At 35.2% G+C, this 18660-nt stretch overlaps 1 protein-coding gene across 9 annotated transcripts; it reads left to right on the top strand.

Annotated features, from left to right (window-relative positions):
• The first annotated feature begins 12360 nt into the window (after positions 1 to 12360).
• LOC121267820 (protein FAR-RED IMPAIRED RESPONSE 1-like) lies at positions 12361 to 18195 on the top strand. Of its 9 annotated transcripts, none has more exons than XM_041171892.1 (11): positions 12362 to 12549; positions 13638 to 13724; positions 14017 to 16343; positions 16447 to 16503; positions 16590 to 16658; positions 16784 to 16852; positions 17017 to 17085; positions 17182 to 17250; positions 17467 to 17535; positions 17616 to 17721; positions 18019 to 18195. In XM_041171892.1, exons 3-10 carry the CDS (start codon positions 14070 to 14072, stop codon positions 17691 to 17693), a joined length of 2754 nt encoding a protein of 917 aa, XP_041027826.1. In that variant the 5' UTR covers positions 12362 to 12549; positions 13638 to 13724; positions 14017 to 14069; the 3' UTR covers positions 17694 to 17721; positions 18019 to 18195. The 9 variants fall into 9 exon arrangements, with proteins under 9 accessions (XP_041027831.1, XP_041027833.1, XP_041027826.1 ...); XM_041171895.1 differs by having other exon boundaries at positions 13998 to 16343; XM_041171897.1 differs by lacking the exon at positions 13638 to 13724 and having other exon boundaries at positions 12361 to 12549; positions 17473 to 17535.
• The last annotated feature ends 465 nt before the right edge of the window (positions 18196 to 18660 follow it).

Raw genomic sequence — 18660 nt, 5'->3', positions numbered from 1 at the left:
AATAGCCCCCATGAGTCAAGCGGCACCGAAAAGATGGTGAGGCTTGATCGAAGTAAATTAAAGCAAGCAGTAGAGAGAGGCTTTGTAAATATGTCAGCGAGTTGATCTTTGCTTAACACAAATGAAACTCTAAGAGCTTTTGCAGCCACATGATCTCGCACAAAATGATAGTTAAGTTCAACATGTTTGGTACGAGAATGTAAAATAGGGTTTACAGATAAGTAAGTTGCAGTAAAATTATCACACCAAAGTGTAGGTGGATCAAGCAAAAAAATACCAAGTTCACCAAGTAATGATTGTAACCAAAGTAATTCACATGTGGTGTTAGCAACTGCCTTGTACTCAACTTTAGTGGAAGATCTAGCAATCGTGGGTTGCTTCTTAGACCCTCAAGAGACAAGATGTGATCCAAAATAAACACAGAATCCGCCAGTGGATTTGCGATCATCAGTGCAACCAGCCCAGTCAACATCAAAGAAGACAGACAGAGAGAAAGAAGAAGAAATAGAAAAATGAAGATCAAAGTGCGAAATGAGCTGCAAGTACCATAGAATACGCTTAACAGCTTGCCAATGAGGAATTCGAGGACAATGCATAATTGACAATCTTTATTGACAACAAAGGATATGTCTGGTCGTGTAAAATCAAGATATTGCAAACTCCCGACAATGCTATGGTAAAGTTGAGGATCCTCAAACGAGGAACCATCCAAAGCAGTGAGCTTGGCAGATGATGACATGAGAGTGGAAACTAACTTAGAGTTATGCATGTTAGTGCGTTTAAGTAAATCATATATGTATTTAGACTGAGACATGAACAAACCATGAGAGTTTCTATGAATTTCAATCCCTAAAAAGTAGTGTAACGAGCCTAAATCCTTAACTAGAAATGAAACACGAAGAGCAGCAAGAAAATCATATATAAATGAAGGACTAGAACTGGTAACTATAATGTCGTATACATAGATCAAAATATTGATAGAATCAGTGGATTTACAAAAAATAAACAGAGATGAATCAGACTTAGAAGCATGAAAACCAAGGGACAAAAGTTTATTGCTTAATTTAGAGAACCAAGCTCGAGGGGCTTGTTTAAGGCCATAGATCAATTTACGCAACTTACAGACATGTGTAGGGTAATCGGGATTTGCAAACCCTGGTGGCTGATGCATGTAGACATCCTCCTCCAAGTCATCGTGTAGGAAAGTATTCTGAACGTCCAACTGATGTAGCGGCCAACCAGAGGAGACAACAATGGAAAGAAGGAGTCGAATTTTAACAAGTTTAACAATGAGGCCATAGGTTTTAGTGAAATCAACTCCAGCTTGCTGATGAAACCCTTTGGCGACAAGGTGGGCCTTGTGACGCTCAAGGGAACCATCAACACACCGCTTGGTCTAGAGGACCCACTTGGACTTGAGAATGTTAAGTTTAGAGGAGTATGGAATCAAATCCCAGATCTAGTTATGGAGAAGGTCTTTGAATTCGAAAGCCGTGGCAGCTCTCCATTTGAGATATTTGGAAGCCTTAGTGAAAGAAATGGATTCTTTTGGTATGGAGGATGAAATTGAAGTAGTACAATGGAGAGATGGTTTTGGTGGTGGCCAAGGGACAGTTCCATCAGAGCGGAAAAGAAGACGATGGATATTGTGTTTGAAACATGTAACCATAGGATGGATGGGAGGTTGTTGAGGTTGTAGAGAGGAGATGGATGAAAGGGTGGGTTGCGGCGCAAGAGGGTTATCGTGTGAGGAAGATGATCTAGCAAAAGAGGTTATTTGAGTTGGGTTGGGTGAGGAATGTTGCTGTAGTTGGGCCGAATTTGTGGATGCGTGAGATAAAGTGGGTTGGAGTGCGGAGAGAAGCCCAGGAGAAGAATTTGCGGGAGTAGGGTCCAGACGAAAGATGGAGGTGGGATTTAAGGGAGAGTTAGAGTGCGGAAGTAAGGGAAAAGGCCCATGGGCTTGTGGTTTTAAAGGAGCCGGGTTAGTGGATTGAGAGGATAAGACTATAGAGAATGGGAAAACAGTTTCTTGAAATTGTACATCATGTGAGACACAAGTCCATTCCATAGGAAGATGAAGACAAAGGTACCCGTTATGATTTGGGCTATAGCCCATGAAGACACATGGTTTAGGCTGAAAATCCAACTTGTGACGATTGAATGGTCGCAAATTGGGCCAACATTGGCATCTAAAGGTATGAAGAAATTTGTAATCTGGAGGATGAAGAAAAAATGTTTGAAAATGGGACTTGTGATTAAGAACTGGTGTAGGCATTCAGTTTTAAGAAAGACGGAAGTCAAAAAGGCCTCGGCCCAATATTTTTGTGGGACAAAAGCATGGGCTAAGAGAGAAAGCCCCGTCTCCATAATATGTAGATGTCGTCGTTCAATGGTGTCATTTTGGGCATGTGAGTAAGGACATGTCACACGGTGATTAATACCAATGGATTGAAAAATTTTATAGAGTGGTCGAAATTCCCTACCCCAGTCGGTTTGAACCGAAGCAACATTGAAAGAGAAAAAATTATGAACAAATTTTAGAAATGCATAATAGAAACATCTGATTTGGATTGAAGGGGAAACAACCAAATATACTTAGAAAAATCATCAACTATAGATAAGTAAAAACGACAATCATTGAAGGAAAGCACAGGCGCCGGTCCCTAAACATCAAGAAATAAAAGATTAAAAAGCTTGCTTGACTGAGATGAAGAAAAGGGATGAGGTAGAGAGTGGGACTTTGCTTGAGGACATGTAGAGCAAGGAGAAATGTAGCCACTGTTTGTTACAGGAAGCTGAAATTTATTGATTGTAAAGGTAGTGGTGCGAGTATTTGGATGACCAAGGCAGAAGTGCCAAATTTGTATGGATGTATGTTCATTGATCAAAGCTTGAGGTGAAGACCTAGAAACCACAGGAGTCGGCACAACTGAAACATCAGTTGACAATTCATAAAACTCATTCCTAATGTTGCCCCGAATAAGAGTTGCCCGAGTGTGCAAATCCTTCACAAAGAAAAAATTGGAGTGAAATTCAAAGAAAACGAAATTATCAATACATAACTGACTGACAGAAAGTAAATTGCGAGTAATGGAAGGAACATGAAGGAGTTTATGAAGAACAGATTTGCTAGGGGGAGAGTGCAATTGTGCAGATCCAATGTTTTGTATAGGGAGAGTTGATCTATCTCCAATACTAACTTGGTCGGATCCCTGATAAGAAGCATAATCCAAATTAAAATTTACAAAATTAGTGATGAAATAGTTTGTTGTATCTGTGTCCGGGAACCAAGCAATGAAATTAGAACCAATGGATGGCACATGTGTGTATTGAGTCGCGAGAGAAAGAGGTGTTGGGGCTTGATAAGCCTGATTAAATCTATGATAGCAAGCATAGCAAGCTATGGTCGTGTGACCAGGTTTTTGACAAACCTGGCACACTAGTCGACTAGCTAGCTGATTGGAAAATTAAAGGAGCCTCCTCTGCTAGCTCCACGACCTCGTCTGCCACGATAGAAAGTGTCCTTGCCTCTGCCCGAAGGAGGACTTGGAATGGCTTGCCGAGTAGTAGTATGTGCTGCAAGTTGGCTACCTAAAAGAAGAGTGTTAGTTTAATGTGCAAGTCTAGACTCATGATTTAGGAGATAACTAAACAATTGTGGTGTTGAAAGAGAGTTGGGCCGAGTGGTTATAGAAGTGACTAGGGATTCATAGTCATTGCCAAGGCCATCAAGTAAGTAAATGATGAATTCAGAGGATGAAAGGGGTTGGCCAACAACTCCAAGAGTCGCAACGAGGGAGGTGGCTTTATGGAAATATTCGGTGATTGAGTCAGACCCATTCTTCAAGGTAGCTAATTGGAATTGTGTTTGCATGATATGGGTAGAGCTTTGAGTGGAAAATAGACTTTGTAGGGTGGCCCAAACCTCATGAGAGGTGGAGCAATTCAGAACCTTAGCAAGGACAGTATTGGAGAGGGAGGCATTTATAGCTTAGATAAAAAGCTTATCTTGCAGGACCCAGTGAGTGTAATCGGGATTCGGTGGGAGGAGGCATTTTAATAGAGCCATCGACAAAGCCAAACAACCAGTGACCTTTAAGAAATGGTACGATCTGTGTTTTCCTCAAGAGGTAATTGTCAATTGTGAGTTTAATAGTGATGAAATATGTAGAAGAATTGATGATAGTTCGGTTGATGGTGGGTGGGTGAGAAGAAGTGGAAATTTCTGAAGATTTTGGGTTGGCCATAGTATTTTGTGGTGAGGAAGATGGATGTTAGTCTTGTAGTAGCTCTGGTACCATGATGAAACAAAGGAGTTTTAAAAGGAATAGAGAATGCACACCGGGGTATTTAATAAAATACCTCAAAACAGCACAAGCTTTCATTTCTATTTTTCTGTATTTGTACTCCACTCTGCACAACATTTTCTCAACATATTTATACAGACTTTAGAAAGAGAAAAAAAATCACAATACTTTAATCACACGGTTCACATCATCCATTCAGTTATGCAAGAATATTCTAGAGCTAGGACAAATGTAATGCTATGATTTGTGCTTGCAAGATTATTTTCTAGAAGTTTCAAATTCTGGTATCTCCTCTGATTGTTGCATATCTTCTGTGAGCATTCTTTTGGCGTAACTTCTACTTGAGGAATGGTTGCCTTAATAAGAAGAAGCTGGCAATTACAGGTCTTCTTTCGTGGGTGGGCTATTCTGGCGATGCTATCTTTGTATGTAACATGTTGGTATCAAGCTATGTAAGGGTGGTTTTCACATTGGGATGGGTGTGTGTGCATGTTGTAAAGCTCTTCCAATCTATTTAATTCGTTAGATTTTAAAATATTGGGCAAACATAAATCTAACGAATTAAATAGATTGGAAGAGTCTTATGTATATAGTCTTACTATAGAAAAAGCTGGCATACTCTATGATTTAAATCTATATAGTCTTATCATTTTCTAATATTAAATATGTGAGTATATGAATTTTTTAAATAATATTAACTAAATGTCACTTTTTATGAATCCTAATCCAAAATTGATCATCTATTGTGTTATAAATTTCTTGCTCATTACTATTATCATGGTATTGTTAGCTGTAAAAAGTTACACATCTATCCCAATGGGTCAACGCCCAAACGCAACAAATGGGAAATTCAGTTCCACATATTTCTCGGGATTTGAAATATCGATTGTTTAAATTTTATTTTTTAATATCTATCCCGTACAATTAATATTTGAAATTATTTTTCCTTTTTATTTTTTTTCAGAAGAAAAGCTGTCTCACTGCAAAAATATTTGCCTGTCACGATATTTACGGAATTTGTCTACCATAATAAATAAATATATATATATATATATCTACGATTCTACAGTACTTTCCAATAATTTTCTTGGGGATGGTCTCTCCCGCTTGTACTTGCACATGGCTGATGGCTGTCAACTTTCCAAACATCTCTCTCTCTCCACTTGCAAACATGTCACGAGGAGCAATTGCTGAAAAGCATCTCCCATTCTCTGAGGCCAGCATTTGAACGGGACACATGTATTTGATTCCCCTTTTTAACTCATGATTTCACTAGCTAGCATGCACGAGCTGAAACATGGCGTTCTTACCATTTTTAGAGCCTAGTAGCTTTCACCAGATGGCTATCTTTTTGTTCTGATCCTATTCTGTCCAATTGTATCCATGACCTGAACATTAGTGATCATTGTCGAACATCTGAACTACCCAAAACATGAAAATAAAAAACTCAACCAAAACTACAAGGAAGAAGAAATAGAAAGGCTTCTAAAACGTCATCCTTTATGAATTTATATGTAAATATATATATATTAACCTTTCGAACCAACGAAAAGAAGGAAAAGAAATCCATAAAAAACAACAGAAGAAAAGCATGCAAAACAGGTAACTTTTAATTAATTAATTAGCTGGTACTGGGCAGCACTAGTCTTGGACAAGGGGTACTTGTTCTTGGGTTGACCACAAACCTCGAAGAGAAGGAGCAAAAGCGATGGTAATCTTCATCCAAAAAGCAGCTCCCACTCCCGCTGGTGTCAAAGTTAAGAGAATAGCTCAATGGATCGTACCGGCACTGAAATGAACTCAGACGTCTCGTGGAACGTAGACTTCTGCGCCTATGTCTCCTTAGTTTCCTTACCAGTTTGGTAAGGCAGTAACAATGCGACGGCGGCGAGACATCGCTGCTAGCTTGGCAAGTAGTTGGCACCGCGGCGTTGTTGGTGGAGGCGGTGGCGCAGCCGGTTTCGCTTCCACTTTTTGCGGCGGCATTGCTCTTTGGCCACCAAAGGAGCCACATTATTTGTGTCAGATGTATGCTGGTGTAAGTAATTTCTCAAAAGGAGTGGGACAATTTGCGAGTGTGTTTCGAGTTTCTTTGAGGGTACTTTTATAGGAAAGGAGAAGTACTCTTATTTAAACACTTTTTCATTAACTAGATTTTTAATTCAAATGAAGTAGTCTTATGGATTAAAAGATGTATACAAAAAATATATAATATATGAGAAGTGCTATGATCATAAAGAGATATCACAAAAATAAACTCACAAACTGACATGATTTTATATGATACGTTAGATTTAATTTACAATAAAAGTAGTTTTACAATCTAACGTATCAGATTAAACCACGTCAATTTGTGAATTTACTTTTATGAAATTTCTTTGTGACTAAAACATGTTGCACTACATCTCAAGCCTATTGAGATCCTTTTAAAATGAGTAATGATATTTACAATCTTAAAGTGTGCAAGTGTTAGGCAATCACTTTGAAAAATAATGGGATCTACGATTAAAAAAATAATTTTTTTCATATGGATTCTATTTTTGTTTACTTTTTTAAAGAGATTACGCGGCACTTACGCACTTCACGATTGAAAATACATTTCTTTATAATGTACCCTGCTTTCATTATTTTTGTACTAATACTCTAGCATATTTCCCTAATAGAATGCTTGCTTAGAAAAACAAACGAACAACAAATTAAAGATTTAATGGGTAAAAAAGTTACATGCAAATAATGCCCTCTGCATGTGGATAGATAGCCGGGGGTATAACATTCTAAGTGGAATATTGTTTGGATTTTAACCTTTGACATGTTTATTTGCGTAAGGATTAAATTTTGAGAATATGAGATTTATCATATGCTCAATCTCCAATACGTGAAATTACCATTTATTTTAAAAATTTAAACTGATGAAAAGATGTAGATTTAATCATTTATATATGTCTTAACATTGATTCCTTCATGTCTGGGCCCGATTCTACCTCAATGAGTGAGCCTAACGCGTGAAATATTTAATTAAATGTGATAAAATGAGAGTTAGGCCGATTCAAATTCAAGATATCTATTCTGGTACATGTATTTCACATGATATTCTAAGTTAATGCACGGCTCCCAAATTGAAACCAAGCGTCGACCCCCTTGACCTTGGATAAGGTGCATTGCATGGACTTAGTTGTAATAAGATGCAAAGATCTCCCTCCTTTGAAAAAACAGAAAGAAAATTCATCAAGCGCAAGTGCATAAAATGTTTGGTTGATTTTTTTTATATATAATTTAAAAAAAATTAAATAATTAATTCAAATATTAGTTTATAATCAATCTTTTATTAACTATTACATATAGCCTATAGTATAGACACCGGAATAAACAGTACTGAAATCTCAGAGTTATAGATTTCGGGCCATGACTTGGATGCCCAATAAGTATAGGCCTAGGATTAGGGTTGTAATCGAGCTGAGCCGAGCCATTCTTTGGCTTTGCTAAGCTCGGCTCGACTCAAAATATTCGAGCTCAATTGTTTATTTTTTAAATAAAATTTAATAATTAATAAATTGATAAAGAATATTAAATTTAATATTAAATTTGTACAAGTAACAAGTAGAACCTCTATTGAATTATAAGATTTTAAAAATTCATATATAATTAATATCTAACTAGTTGATATTAATTTATCTATAATAACAATATATTATATGCCACAAAAATTATTAATATATACACATAATATGATAACATATATCTATTTCATATATGGTTCCCACATACTAGTATATGAAATTATTAAATCTTATCGACTAATTATTGTACAAATTATAAAATATAACTATGAAGTATATTCAATATATAGATATAAGTAATTAGGTTACATATTATATATTTAATTACAAAAGTGTTATGCTTATATTATTAGCTAATACATATATATATATATATACATAAGTGTATGTATATATTTATCAATATATGAATGAGTTTTAATTGAGTCGAGTTTTATCGGGTATGTGTCATTTACTAATTGAGCGGGTATCTCCTTTCGCGAATGAGTTTTTTTTCACGAGTCAAGTTCGATTCAAGTTTAACCGGGCCAGTATCGAGCTGGCTATCGAACAAACTAGTTCATTTACAGTCCTACTTGGATGAAAACGATGAAAGCCGGTGGACTTATCCCAGGCATGGGAAGAAAATATTGATATTATTCTATTTTTTATGAGAAATTATAGTTGCAGTCGTGAGTGTACAAGCGCCGCACAATCAGTTTGAAAAAAAATGAATGAATACGGGATCCACATGAAAAAAAAAATTAATTTTTTAATAGTGGACTTCACTCTTCTTCAAAGCGACTGCACGATGCTTGTACACTTCACGATTGTATGTAGCATTGTTCATCTTTTATATATATAGATTTTCTGCATTGAAAACCGTAACAAAAAAATATTAAATGATTTTTTTAAAAAAAATTAATGGAATGCATGAAACTTTAAAAATATTATCCCTTAATATTACATGAACATACAAAAATAATTGTTAGACATGAATGAAAATATGTTGATAATTCAAGATTCACTGAGGGGAAATTTTATATATTAATCTATCTAAGATAAATAATATTTAAAGTTCTAAGATGTGAAAGTCTCACATACTTCATTTGAAGATGATGGATAAATATGAGACACCACATGAAATGGTGGACCCACTTTTTTCAAGGGAGTAAGCAAAACTTGCTAATCCAAAAACTGAATCTAGCATTATTCTTTTATCTCAACTAATCTATGGAATTATAATTAAGTTATGAGAACATATCTAAATAGTCTATTAAATGGTATAGTTAGTTTGTTTTATATATTGGATGGATGCATATTAATTATATGATTCCAATCATTGACTATTATTTTCAATATATAGTACATGATCAGATCAACTAAGCAATATATATATATATATATATATATATATAAACTTCAGAGAATCTCGTTATTCTTTATTTATAAAAATAATAATTAATACACAATTAATTTCCAAAGAGTTTATATCGTTGATTTCTGATTTATTTTATATATAGTTTCTCTTTCTTCTTGACAGAAAGAAAATGAAAAAACAAAACGCATATACTTCAATTTTTAGAACGTGAGTACTCGTGATGAGGATTAATCATGCAGATATATATATATATAATCTTTATTTTTATTTTTCTGGAGGTGGTGCTGAGGATATGATCCATACATATCGAGGAAACAAAAAAGTTGCAGGCCAGGATTGAAGGAGACAGAAATGGCATGCAGGTCAATCCTGTGTGGGAGACAATTAAAGATACGTTTACTGAGCTATCACGTGGTGGCCAGAGCTATCTATGTTCTGCAGAAGAAAAAAGAGAAACTGTTGCAAGGTCGTATAGCACATGCAATGCATGGTTGAAGGGGAGCTAGCTACCTCTGTGATCTGCATGCATGTATCAGTGATTCAGAGAAGACCTCTGGGGTGTGTGTGTGGGTGTGTGTAAATGCAAGCCTGCAAGCAAGGTACATTCACTTGCAGACATGAAATCAGTCGTTTACTTTTATTCCTTTTTCAGATCATGTCGTATTGCTATATTTTTAGGTCATTAGTCTCGACTCTTCACCCATATATTTTTGTGTCAAACTGTAACCATGATATAGATCTACTTTACAATAACATTTACCGAAGAATCCTCACTGAACAAGTAAATGTTTTTTTTCAAACATTTTTTAAAAAAAAAAATTCATATCGGTGAAAATTTTCAATGAATTCTCAGTGGCTTAAGCATTATTTTAAAAATAATTTTACAAACTAACGTATTACATCAAGTCATATCATTTTGTAAATTTTTCTTTTTTATATAATCATTTTGTGGCAAATATTTCTCCACTTGTGATCGTTAATGCATGGAATACATGAGGGTTCTGAAAAATGCACACTGGAGCGTCCTATCCATACCCATAGTTTTAGCACTTTTTTAACCTTTGTCGGAATTTTTTTTTTTGGGTCAGGTCAATTTGATATTGGGGACTTGATGTTGGCATACTGTTATTTTTGTTGTCGGTTTACTGGTTTGACTGTTCAGCATCAGTACACCCTCTGATTAATCAAGACAAGATTTTAATTGATAAGGTAGGACATACGTACTATAAGGTAGGACGTATGTAGTTACCTTAGGAATTCAATTGTCTAAGTATATTGGTCGTAGCAATCATATCATCATCATTTTTCTTTCTGTACTCAATATGAAATAATACAATTTCTACGGCTTAAAATTTTAGAAAAATTTTAATGCCTTCTCTAGACTATTTCCGAAAGAAAATGTTCTCGTTATAAACAGATTTCATAGAAGTAAATTTATAAATTTATGCAACTTCATATAATAATATTTTTATAAAATCACGTCAATTTATAAATTTATTTTTATAAATTTTCTTTGTAATCTCCACACTTCTCTATTTCAATTACGACTCTTTAAAATCATTATAAAGATTCAACGAACAATTCTATATGTTACAACTTTTATGAATTCTATTAAAAACACTGTAACCATCGTTATCTCAACCTATATGTAAATAAATAAAAACCATTGAATTCTTTTTTAAATTGGAAAAAAAACAATTTCCAGTAACATTAATTCTAGAGAAGAAATATCAATCCACAATTTCCATTAGGGGTGAAAATCGATGGGATCGGCATGGTTTCGGTGCCAAACTGACGCCGCACTGAAGTCATTGAGTGATACTCAAAACCGGTCGATTAGGGGAGAGAAAATCGATAATGTCGGTCTCGACGTGCATCGGTTCGATTCTTCAGTCTGTCATTGGCGTCTTTGTGACGGAGGAGGGAAGTCGCGTTGTCGTCTGCCATGAGTCTAGGAAGAAGAGTTGCAGAGGAGAAAACAGAGGAGTGAGGAAGAAGAAGATGGGAAAGAAGAAGAAATGGGGGGTGTTTATTAATCCCATTTTGAAACGGCGCCGTTCTATTTTTTTTTTTCTTCCAAACCCTAAAATGAGGTCGTTTTTGGTATAAAAAAATTTTAAAAAAAATTAAAAAAAAAACCGATGTTGGCCGATTCAGTAGTTTATCCCTGGTTCAAAAAGGCGTTGAATCAGTCGACGTTAGTTTTGATAAAATACTATCGCCCGCCGATCAGTTTCCTGCCGGTTTCCATCCTTTCCTTGATTCAGCGGCCAGTCTGAGTCGAGCCGGCCTGTTTCGGCAATTTTTGTACAACCCTAATTTCCATTATATGAATGTATCCCAAATTACCACTCTATTATGGTATGGTATATGGGTGATAATATATAATACGATTCGAAAATTTAACACGAACATTATACGAAATTAGCGGGTTTGAATTTGATATTAATGGATTCGGGTCAAAATCGGTTAACCCGTTAAGACACGATTTATAAACGATCAACCTGTTTTGATCCGTTTAAATTTTATTTCAAAATCATAATTTTATTATTGTTAAATTGTAATATTGGTATTTCTCAGTATATTTATGTTTTTATTGTTGGGATTGTAAATATGGACTTATAATCATATTTTTTATTGTAAGATTTGTAATATTGGTTTTATTATATATTAAAATTTGAAAAATATTAATATTTTTTGTTATTAGGTAGTCTTATTTTTTTGAAGATATCGTGGCTACTAACAAATATATGTTTTAATTTTTATATGAAATTATGCTAATCAGGTTAAATGATTTATGCATGTTAATTCAACTCATTTACATGAAATGCGTTTAAATGAGTAGTATTGTGTTGTTTTATTTCTAATTAATTATTAAACGAGTTAAAACAGGTGACATGACACGACCTGTTAAATAAAATGAGTTGGATTATAATTTGAAAGTTTGACACAATTAACTTATAAATCATGTAATTGAATGTTAATGATTTACAACACAGTCCGAAAACACAAATGACTGCCCATAATCTGATATTTTTCCGACCCCGAGATAAACTGGGCTCGATCTTCGGGCTATGGTTCGGGTTTCAAGTTTTCAACAAAAGAAGGAGCCACGTGGAGACCGGGGGGCGAGTATAGGCGAGTAAGGTAGATGCAGAATGCGAGTACGTGTATGGTTTCCGAAGCCCTAAGATTGAAATCGAAGAACAAAAACTTGGTTACTCGCCATCTCCCAAAACTTCCAGCTCTCCCTCCCAATCAGTACGATCAGATGATTCAGATTGCTCGCTGAAAATTCCTCTTTTATCCTCCTAATACACCCGTAATTCTCTCATTCCCTCTCTTAACTCTTCTCAAATTTTTTAGTTCTAATTATAGAGATATTTTTTTGCAAGAAAACAAAATTTCATGCACACTTTTCTCTTCTGTTGTTACTTGTTAGCTCTGCCTCTATTCTGAAGTGACTGTAATTTTTGTTATAGATACCGTTCTGAGTCTTTCTTTTCTTATATGTTTTTGGTTAATTAGTTCTGAGAAGGGGGGATTTTTCCTTTTCTGGGCATTCCTCTTCAATTGTCATCTTCTTTTGGCAATTACATGTTGCTTTGTGTGTTCTTATTTGAGGAAGTTATCATTTCTCGATTATTGTCTGAGAAGTGGGTATTTGGCATTTTAATTATCTGGATATTCTTAGTTGTCTGCTAATTTTCACTAGTAGTCTTGGTATTGAACTTTATGGAAGTAAATGGAATCTCCATTGTTGTGTTTACTGCCAAAGTTACTTGTTTTACATGGTGTTAGAAATTTATATACAATATGGTATTCTTTTTTGACGAGGGCTATTGGGTATTCATTCTTTCCTTCTTGGAGTGCAGATTTTTTTAGTTTAAATTATATCATTTTCCTTACTGTTTTATATCTTCTCCCTGTAATATCCTTACCGTTGAGGATTCTCCTCTCTTTGTCGGAGTTCTTTGATTTTTGTAACTTAAGGCCCCGTTTGGATTGAGAAGTGATCTTAATTCATCCCATCTCATCATTACAACTTTTCCAAATTTCTACATAAAATATAATAAACAATTCAAATTTTTTCAAATTTCAAAACAATAATAATATTAAAAAATAATATTCTAACAATATTTTATTCAATTCATCTAAAACCATCTCATATCATCTCATCTCTCAATCCAAAGGGGGCCTAAATTATAGCATTTTCTTTACCTCCCCCTCCCCCCCTCTCTCTGTAGTATCCTTAACGTGTACTAGGGCTTACATCCTTTCTGATATTATAATACAATGTTTTACTTAATTATTTATAAAAGTAGTTTCCTTTTTGGTTTATTCTTTTAGGCAATAAATATCTTTGATTTTCAGATATATTCAGATTTTTGGTGGATCTTTTTGGTGCAGTGACCTCATTGTAGTGCTGTGATGCATATTTAGATGTCGTTGTTTGTGATAAAATTTGATACTTCGAAGTTCAAGTATTTTTATCAGGTTAGCACATCTGGTGCTGATTCTCTCCCTCTCTGGCTGGCTCTTTATATTTCCTAATTGATTGTGAAAAAATTATTTTTCATTCTTTACCCATATTTAGTTAATATTTTAATGGTGCTAGAAAAAAGAGATTCCTACTTTATATGATAGTTCTCATATTTGATTGTTTACATGTAAATTGTATTTACCTATAAAAAAAAAACATGTAAATTGTATTTGGGATTTTTAGGTCCCTTTGGTTTGCTCTCTAATGTACTTCTAACAGGTACACAGTTTCTTCTCTGCTTCTCAGGCACATATTTGAATGGTTGATTTCCAAAAGAAACTAGGAATAAACATTTCTCAATGGGGATAGATCTTGAGCAGCCTTCGGGAGAATTACACAAGGAAGACAATAGGCCTAACGTGAATGTTAGTATGGTAGATGGTAGAAATGAAGGCTATGACAGAGATTGTTCAATCACTCCTAATGTTGCTGGAAATGATAAGGAAAATACAGGACCAAATGTAAATGGAAGAATATCAGATAGTAGAAAGAAGGGGCATGCTGGAGAGGGAATAAACTCGGATTCTTTCAAAATTTTAGAGCCTCATGATGCAATGGAATTTGAATCAAAGGAGGAAGCTTTTTCATTCTATAAAGACTATGCGAAGTCTGTGGGATTTGCTGCTATAATAAAGGCCAGCCGTCGATCCAGGATATCTGGAAAATTTATTGATGCAAAGTTTGCATGTACTAGATATGGAAGCAAGCGAGAACGTAAAACAGACGAAAGTGTGGAACCTGTTTTAAATGTGGACAGCACAATAAGCGTTCCTGGGAAAAGAAGACGAGGTAGGATTAATCTATCTTGGACAAAAACAGATTGCAAGGCCTGCATGCATGTTAAGAGAAGGCAAGATGGTAGATGGATTATATGCAGTATCATAAAGGAGCATAACCATGAAATTTTCCCAGACCAAGCCTATTACTTTCGGGGTCATAGGAATTTAGATCTAGATTGTGGTAATGTTGATGCATTGCATGCTATCCGGGCGAGAACAAAAAAGATGTATGTTACAAAGTCGAGAGAATCTGGTGGCTATAAGAAAATTGACAAGCAGAAAGGTGGCGTCACCAAGCAATTAGATAGCGGAAAGCATTTGGCTTTAGAAGAAGGAGATGCCAAACTTATGCTCGACCATTTCATGAATATGCAAGATGAGAATCCTAACTTTTTTTATGCAATAGATCTAAATGAAGAGCAGCGTCTAAGAAATGTTTTTTGGGTTGATGCCAAAAGCAGGCTTGATTATGGCAGTTTTGGTGATGTAGTCTTTTTTGACACCACACATATTAAGAATGAGAATAAATTGCCGCTGGCTCCCTTTATTGGTGTGAATCATCATTTTCAGTTTCTATTGCTTGGATCTGCATTATTGTCTGAAGAAACTAAATCAACATATGTTTGGTTAATGCATGTTTGGCTTAGATCAATGGGTGGACATGCTCCTAGAGTGATACTGACTGACCAAGACAAAGCTCTGAAAGAAGCTATTGCAGAGGTCTTTCCTGATACTCGTCATTGTTATTGTTTATGGCACATACTTAACAAAATTCATGAGAAGCTCAGTTATGTAATTAGGCAACATGAGAATTTTATGTCTAAATTTAACAAATGCATTTTTAAGTCCTGGACTAACGAACAGTTTGAAAGGAGATGGGAAAAAATGGTTGAGAGATTCAATTTAAGAAATGACATATGGTTCCGGCAACTGTATGAAGATCGTCAACAGTGGGTACCTACATATATGAAGGACGTTTTTTTGGCTGGGATGTCTACAGCCCAACGTTTGGAAAGTATAAACTTTTTCTTTGACAAATACATGCCAAGGAAAACTACATTGAAGGAGTTCTTAGAACAGTATAAAGCAATTCTAAGAGAGAAGTGTGAAGAGGAAGCAAAAGCAGATTTTGAAACTTGGCATAAACAGCCAGGGTTGAAATCTCCATCGCCTTTTGGAAAACAGTTGGCAACTTTGTACACACATGCGATATTTAAGAAGTTCCAAAATGAGGTTTTGGGAGTAGTTGCTTGTCATCCAAGAAAAGAAAGTGAAGATGGAGCAACCAAAACTTTTAGGGTTCAAGATTTTGAAGAGAATCAAGATTTTATTGTGGTGTGGAATGAAATAACTTCAGATGTTTCTTGTTTATGCCACTTGTTTGAATTCAACGGTTTCCTTTGTAGGCATATAATGATTGTTCTGCAAATGTCTGGTGTACACAGAATTCCATCTCAGTATATATTGAAACGCTGGACAAAGGATGCGAAGAATAGAGAAACAACGGGAGAAGGTTCAGCTATTGTTGAGTCTAGAGTTCAACGCTACAATGACCTATGTCGACGGGCCTTTAAGTTGGGTGATGAAGGGTCTTTATCTCAAGAGAGTTACAATATTGCATTGAATGCACTAGAAGAAGCTTTGAGAAAGTGTGAGTGTGTAAATAACTCAATTCAGAGTGAAACAGTACCAAGCCCACAATCAACCCAAGGTCCTCAATGCCTTGGAGAGGTGAACCGAGGTAACATGACTAGCAAGACAAATAAAAAAAATAGTGCATCTAAAAAACGACAGGTTAGTTATACTTTTGATAGTTATCATGCTAACATTGCAACCTTATTCTGAAATTTGGTCAAATGGTTATTTTTGTTTGAGTAGAAAGTTTCTGTAATTTCAGGAACATTCAGAGCCACAGGTCATATCAATTGGGGCCCATGACAGCTGGCAACAAATGGTTAGTAACGCTGTCTATAAAGAAATGTAGATTCTGCTATAATATTCCAGAAGAACATCTTGATGTGGGTTCCATACTTGTTGTAGGGACACTCAAATATACAAGCACCAGCCCTTGATTGTTCTTATGAATCACAAGAGAGCATGCAAGGGATGGTATGGTGTGGTTTAATAGCTAGGCATTATGCATGGAGTAGGAATATGTTGTTTTTCAAGGCTTATACTTCTCATTTGAATGTGACTTATCATATGGAGTTTTTTTTCCTATATATTTATTGTAGGAACAATTCACCTCAAGGGCTGCAGCACTTGAGGGCTATTTTGGTACTCAGCAAATCATGCAAGGAATGGTAATATTTCCTCTTCTTCTTTATTTTTGTTTATTTTTTTGTATTTACCTTATTATAACCATTGAAATATGGAGTTCCAATCATGGAACCATTAGAAGTATTACCAACAATATAACTTATATGCTTGTGAATAACTTGTTTTTACCTATCTTTCCTTTTGGTAGGGACAATTAAACCCTGTAGGCCCAAGCCGTGATGACTATTATAGCAATCAACATAACATGCAAGGGCTGGTAAACAATATTTTGACTAATCAATTTGTTGGATATTGTTTTTTCTGTCGGTAGATAAAATATCTAAATCGGGATCTTATTTATTTATTTATTTAGGGACAACTGAACTCAATTGCACCTATCCATGATGCCCATTACCTAACACAACACAGGTTGCAAGGGATGGTATGCCATTTGATGATGCTTTGCTAAGAGTTGTAGTTTTGGAGGGTGATGTATAGGTCAAGGAAGTTACATCGAATATGAAAGAGACAGAATATACCCTGAGAAGTTGGGGATCCTTGGATTAGTAGTATTGTTTGATTATTAAAACCTTGCAACTTATTAAAAAGGAGATTTCTACAGTATGGTCAAGTAATGATACTCTTTGCATGCTGGTAGGGGCAGTTGCATTTCAGACCACCGACTACTACAACTTGTTTTGACGTGCAGGATGGTTTGCAAGATATGGTACTTACACAATCACTATCAGTTCGGATTTCAAGCCTTTTGGTTTGCATGGATTACTCACGATGCAGTTTTTTTTCCAGGACCAGTCGAATGTGGGACCCACACAACTGCATGGCATGGCACCAAAACACGTTTATCCAAAACACTTCTCTCAATAGTTGCTTGATCATTGGCTTTCTGGCAAAGGTGGGTTGCATATTACTTGTTAAATGTCTTCTCTGCTGAAATCATATCCATACCTAAATAATCTCATCTTGGCTTTCAATCGGGAAAACAACCTCACGTCCATATTTTTTGCGTTGTGTGTGGATAACCAATACCATGCACCTGCTATCACTGAATGTTGTTAATCCCAAAGTTGTATATTTTGCTGTGGCAATAGTTTTTCCTAATACAAACAGATTTTTTCATAGATTTATTCTATAATATAGTTTTATGTCTTGTAGTCTTAAAATTTGTCAAACTTTTAATGATATCTCACAGGTGGAGACGAATTATCTCTTTGTAGAGTATCGATCAACTTGGTGGAACAAACTTTTTTCTTTTTGGCTGGCATTTGACTTGGGTAGTTATAATTCCAGGTCTCTTTTGTAATTAGAGATGGACGGTTGTTAACTATTTCTCTGCATCAATACAATATAAAGCCTGAGAAATTCTGATATCTGGATCTTCCTTCTGCAGCAGGAGCTATTTTGTTTTGAGAAATGATATTTACGGTCTTAAGAGTATGCAAGTCCCGTTCACTTCTTTTGAAAAAATTAATTTTTTAATGGTGGGCTCCACTCTTTTTTAAAAGGAGTACGCGGGGCTTGCACACACCCTAAGATCGTATATAGCTAGCATTACTCGTTTTGTTTTTCCCACCATTTACCCCATCCTTTTGTATCATGTCCTTGCTTTATTTTCTTACCTTATAGTGCTTTCATTTTTCTCATATTCACTGCATAGACTCTAATCATTGTTTGTTTGTAACTAATCAATGAAAGTTTTTGCAATGCCAGCAATATTCAATGTTTATTAATGAATATTGGATTCTGCTAAGTTGGGTAGCTTCCAAACTATAAATTATTCTGGTTTTAAAAAGTTGAACTAGAGCTAGAAATACCTTAAAATCTTAATAAATTC

Source organism: Juglans microcarpa x Juglans regia, chromosome 5S (genome assembly GCF_004785595.1).
Source record: "Juglans microcarpa x Juglans regia isolate MS1-56 chromosome 5S, Jm3101_v1.0, whole genome shotgun sequence".
NCBI classification, from domain to species: Eukaryota; Viridiplantae; Streptophyta; class Magnoliopsida; order Fagales; family Juglandaceae; genus Juglans; species Juglans microcarpa x Juglans regia.
The sequence above is the reverse complement of the archived record's forward strand: the minus strand, read 5'-3'. Positions and strand labels throughout refer to the sequence as shown.